This window comes from Notothenia rossii (genome assembly GCF_949606895.1).
Source record: "Notothenia rossii genome assembly, contig: scaffold_388, whole genome shotgun sequence".
NCBI lineage: Eukaryota > Metazoa > Chordata > Actinopteri > Perciformes > Nototheniidae > Notothenia > Notothenia rossii.
In genome coordinates, this window is record NW_027639628.1 from 27,501 (window position 1) to 32,943 (window position 5,443).

The 5,443-nt window shown below is 44.6% G+C and overlaps 1 protein-coding gene across 1 annotated transcript in view; it reads left to right on the forward strand.

The window, feature by feature from the left end:
- dgkq (diacylglycerol kinase theta) overlaps positions 1-5,087 on the forward strand; it is a gene marked incomplete at its 3' end in the record, with an annotated part of 31,666 nt that extends 26,579 nt beyond the window's left edge. Inside the window, exons 16-20 of the mRNA XM_079695876.1 lie at positions 300-451; positions 3,759-3,907; positions 4,293-4,465; positions 4,738-4,838; positions 4,941-5,087. Of these exons, the coding sequence (XP_079552002.1) occupies positions 300-451; positions 3,759-3,907; positions 4,293-4,465; positions 4,738-4,838; positions 4,941-5,087 (722 nt within the window). The remainder of the gene's footprint in view (positions 1-299; positions 452-3,758; positions 3,908-4,292; positions 4,466-4,737; positions 4,839-4,940) is intronic.
- Positions 5,088-5,443: the final 356 nt, after the last annotated feature.

Below are 5,443 nucleotides of genomic sequence, written 5' to 3' on the forward strand. Positions count from 1 at the left end.
CATGTTGATGTAGAAGAGACATGAAGAAGAGGGGACACATGTTGATGTAGAAGAGACATGAAGAAGAGGGGACACGTGTAGATGTAGGAGAGACATGAAGAAGAGGGGACACATGTTGATGAAGAAGAGACATGGAGAAGAGGGGACACATGTTGATGTAGAGACATGGAGAAGAGGGGACACATGTTGATGTAGAAGAGACATGAAGAAGAGGGGACACATGTTGATGTAGAGGAGACATGGAGAAGTGGATTTTGCGTGATAGGTGACCTTTAATTCTTCTTCCTGTCCTCTCTCAGCTGAACTGTCTCTCCCCGGACGTCTGTCCTCTGCTGGTGTTTGTGAACCCGAGGAGTGGAGGTCTAAAAGGAAGAGATCTGCTCTACGGCTTCAGGAAGCTCCTGAACCCCCACCAGGTGTTTGACATCTCCAACGGAGGCCCGCTGGCAGGGTGAGAGAAACAAACGCACCCCGAATCAAACACACCCGAGATCAGACACACCTGAATCAAACACACCTGAGATCAGACACACCTGAATCAAACACACCTGAGATCAGACACACCTGAATCAAACACACCTGAGATCAGACACACCTGAATCAAACACACCTGAGATCAGACACACGTGAATCAAACACACCTGAATCAAACACACCTGAATCAAACACACCCTGAATCAAACACACCTGAGATCAGACACACCTGAGATCAGACACACCTGAATCAAAAACACACCTGAGATCAGACACACCGGAGATCAAACACACCTGAGATCAGACACACCTGAATCAAACACACCTGAGATCAGACACACCGGAGATCAAACACACCTGAGATCAGACACACCTGAATCAAACACACCCTGAATCAAACACACCTGAGATCAGACACACCTGAGATCAGACACACCTGAATCAAAAACACACCTGAGATCAGACACACCGGAGATCAAACACACCTGAGATCAGACACACCTGAGATCAGACACACCTGAATCAAAAACACACCTGAGATCAGACACACCGGAGATCAGACACACCTGAGATCAGACACACCTGAATCAAAAACACACCTGAGATCAGACACACCTGAGATCAGACACACCTGAATCAAAAACACACCTGAGATCAGACACACCGGAGATCAAACACACCTGAGATCAGACACACCTGAATCAAACACACACCTGAGATCAGACACACCTGAGATCAAACACACCCGAATCAAACACACCCGAATCAGACACACCTGAATCAAACACACCTGAGATCAAACACACCCGAATCAAACACACCTGAGATCAGACACACCTGAATCAGACATACCTGAATCAAACACACCTGAATCAAACACACCTGAGATCAAACACAGCCGAATCAAACACACCCGAATCAAACACACCCGAATCAAACACACCTGAGATCAGACACACCTGAATCAAAAACACACCTGAGATCAGACACACCGGAGATCAAACACACCTGAGATCAGACACACCTGAATCAAACACACCTGAGATCAAACACACCCGAATCAAACACACCCGAATCAGACACACCTGAATCAAACACACCTGAGATCAGACACATCTGAATCAAACACACCTGAGATCAAACACACCCGAATCAAACACACCTGAGATCAGACACACCTGAATCAGACATACCTGAATCAGACACACCTGAATCAAACACACCTGAATCAAACACACCTGAGATCAAACACAGCCGAATCAAACACACCCGAATCAAACACACCTGAGATCAAACACACCTGAATCAAACACACCTGAGATCAGACACACCGGAGATCAAACACACCTGAATCAAACACACCTGAGATCAAACACACCTGAGATCAAACACACCTGAGATCAAACACACCTGAATCAAACACACCCCGAATCAAACACCCCTGAGATCAGACACACCTGAATCAAACACACCTGAATCAAACACACCTGAATCAAACACACCTGAGATCAAACACACCTGAATCAAACACACCTGAATCAAACACACCTGAATCAAACACACCTGAGATCAAACACACCTGAATCAAACACACCTGAATCAAACACACCTGAATCAAACACACCCCGAATCAAACACACCTGAGATCAGACACACCTGAATCAAACACACGTGAATCAAACACACGTGAATCAAACACACCTGAGATCAGACACACCCCGAATCAAACACACGTGAATCAAACACACGTGAATCAAACACACCTGAATCAAACACACCTGAGATCAAACACACCTGAGATCAAACACACCTGAATCAAACACACCTGAATCAAACACACCTGAATCAAACACACCTGAATCAAACACACCTGAATCAAACACACCTGAATCAAACACACCTGAATCAAACACACCTGAATCAAACACACTCTATATTTGTCCAAAGAATTTACGCAATGCATTTAATTTCTTTAAAAAAATTAAAGTAAATATAATAGGGCCGTCCCGAATACCATTTTTCGGGCTCTGGATATTCGGTAGTAATCAGCAGCGAATATTCGGCGCATTTCTGTCACGTGTAACGTTACTGTTTGAACGGCGGATAAAGCGGCTTCACCATGGCAACTGGACAACAGCTAAACTAAGCTAGGCTACTACTCACAGCATGCAGGTGACTTCATAGTTGTTGAGCCGCCGTGGTGGGCCAGTTTCATATTGTATATTTGGCACACTGCCTTCGTCTCATCGTCGTCAGATTTAAAATGGTCCCGGACAGCTGAAGTCTTTTCAGTTTTCAGGTGTGTGAAGCAAAGTGAAGCGTGACGTTCGTGACGCTGTGAGTGAAAGCGATGTCAGGCGCCCAAGCTGAGAATGTATATATTTCCGCATTTTAACTATGCAATGAAAAAGTATAAATATAGTATAAGAATGTGGCAATTCGCCTTTATTGATAGCATACATTTAGGACAAATGAAAAAAAAAGAATATCCGAATAACGAAATTGAAAACCGAATAGTAGGCCAACGACCAAATATTCGGATATTCGGGTACAGCCCTAAAATTTAAGTGTGATTTAGTTCCTACTAAATATATTTTACCTTCTAAGATTACCAGTTCAGTTTATGATGAAATCTACCTGGAGGGACTTGAGACTGTTTTTACATTGGCTTTAGTTTCTACTCGAGATGTGTGTGATGTGTTCTGGTGTCTGTTCCTTTCATGACCCCCAATACACATTCATGTATTTATTTTTACAATTCAGACACAAAATGATTTTAGTGCTGGGTCTAACCTGCTAATCTTTTGTTGTATTTATGGTAAATAATATAGTAAAATAATTACTCTGCATGACCCCCCCCCTGTTTATTCAGAGAGGACGCTGAGCTGCATACATTTATATAATCTGTACCTACCTACCTACCTACCTACCTACCTACCTACCTACCTACCTACCTACCTACGTACCTACCTACGTACCTACCTACCTACCTACCTACCTACCTACCTACCTACCTACCTACCTACCTACCTACCTACCTACCTACCTACGTACCTACCTACCTACCAGCTACCTAGCTACCTTTTGTTCTTTCTTGAGAAGAACTTTGTGAATTATAGTCCTGTGAAAGGTGCTAAATAAACGTATTATTATTATTATTATTATTATTTAAATAGTCATCATATCATTTTACATACAGTCAATTATTCATAAAATGAAGTTACAGACTTTGATTACAGACGTCTCTTCTTCTGTTATATGTCATCAAATCTCTTCTTCTGCAGCCTGCACACGTTCAGGGAGGTCCCCAGGTTTCGGGTGCTGGTCTGCGGGGGGGACGGGACCATCGGCTGGGTGCTGGGGGTCCTGGAAGCCGTGAGACACAAGATGGTCTGCAGGGAACCCCCCATCGGCATCGTTCCTCTGGGGACAGGTGAGGGCGTAACACCTACAGAGTTTATTACCCTCAATAACAAAAAGAGTCATATTTATCGAGGAAAAAAGTGTGTGTGTGTGTGTGTGTGTGTGTGTGTGTGTGTGTGTGTGTGTGTGTGTGTGTGTGTGTGTGTGTGTGTGTGTGTGTGTGTGTGTGTGTGTGTGTGTGTGTGTGTGTGTGTGTGTGTGTGTGTGTGTGTGTGTGTGTGTGTGTGTGTGTGTGTGTGTGTGTGTGTGTGTGTGTGTGTGTGTGTGTGTGTGTGTGTGTGTGTGTGTGTGTGTGTGTATTCTTTGTATTGTGTTGCTCTGTGGGAGGAGCCGGTGCCCTCAGATCTTCGGATGTAGCTCTGAACACATGACAATCAAAGCCTTGAACCTTGTAGGTAACGACCTGGCCCGGGTGCTTCGTTGGGGCTCAGGTTACAGCGGGGAGGACCCCCCTCACATCCTGGTGTCAGTCGACGAGGCTGAGGAGGTTCTGATGGACCGATGGACCATCCTGCTGGACGCTCAGCACTTCTCTGAGGACGCTCACAGCTTCCTGGAGCCCCCCAAGGTCAGTATTCATTATTAAAGTGATATACTTAATACATATAGCCCTATGACTGTGAATATTTATATTGAAAACATTTTTATTTTGAAAGGAAAAATACATTTTAATTTGGTCTGCAATTTTGAAAATGGTTAAAGCTTGAATAGTTTAATTTATTTTATTCTTGTATTTTTTTTGTATCAAATTGATTTTTTAGTCTTTTTTTTTAGAATGAAAGCACACTTTTAAAATATCTGTCTCACTTTACCTTGATGCCCTGTCTCTGTTTCTCTCAGATTGTTCAGATGAACAACTACTTCGGTCTGGGCATCGACGCCGAGCTGAGCCTCGACTTCCACCAGGCCCGCGAGGACGAGCCGGACAAATTCACCAGCAGGTTTCTATCATCAATATCATTTAATATATAACTTTATCCAGAGCGGGACATGTCTATTGTAAATAACCCCTGCATGCCCCCCCCCCCCCCCCCCCCCCCCAGGTTCCATAATAAAGGTGTGTATGTGAAAGTGGGTCTGCAGAAGATCAGCTGCAGCCGAAGTCTCCACAAAGAACTGAAACTGCAGGTCGACGCTCAGGAGGTCCAGCTGCCCAACATCGAGGGGCTCATCTTCCTCAATATACCCAGGTACCACACACACACACACACACACACACACACACACACACACACACACACACACACACACACACACACACACACACACACACACACACACACACACACACACTGATCAGACAGCTGTCCAACAGCAAGTCTTGATTACAGAGTGTGTGACAGCAGCAGTCGATCAGTCTGACAGATCAATAACACTCAATCACATGAATATTGAATTACACACACTCAGACCCCGTTTACACGAGGACGAAACGGGTTCCGCATAGTTTCTCTTGCGTAGCCTTTTCGTTTACAGAAACAGACCCCGCAAACGATAACGGGTCCCAAGGTGGATAGATTTGCAAACGGAGCGCTCTGGGGGTCAA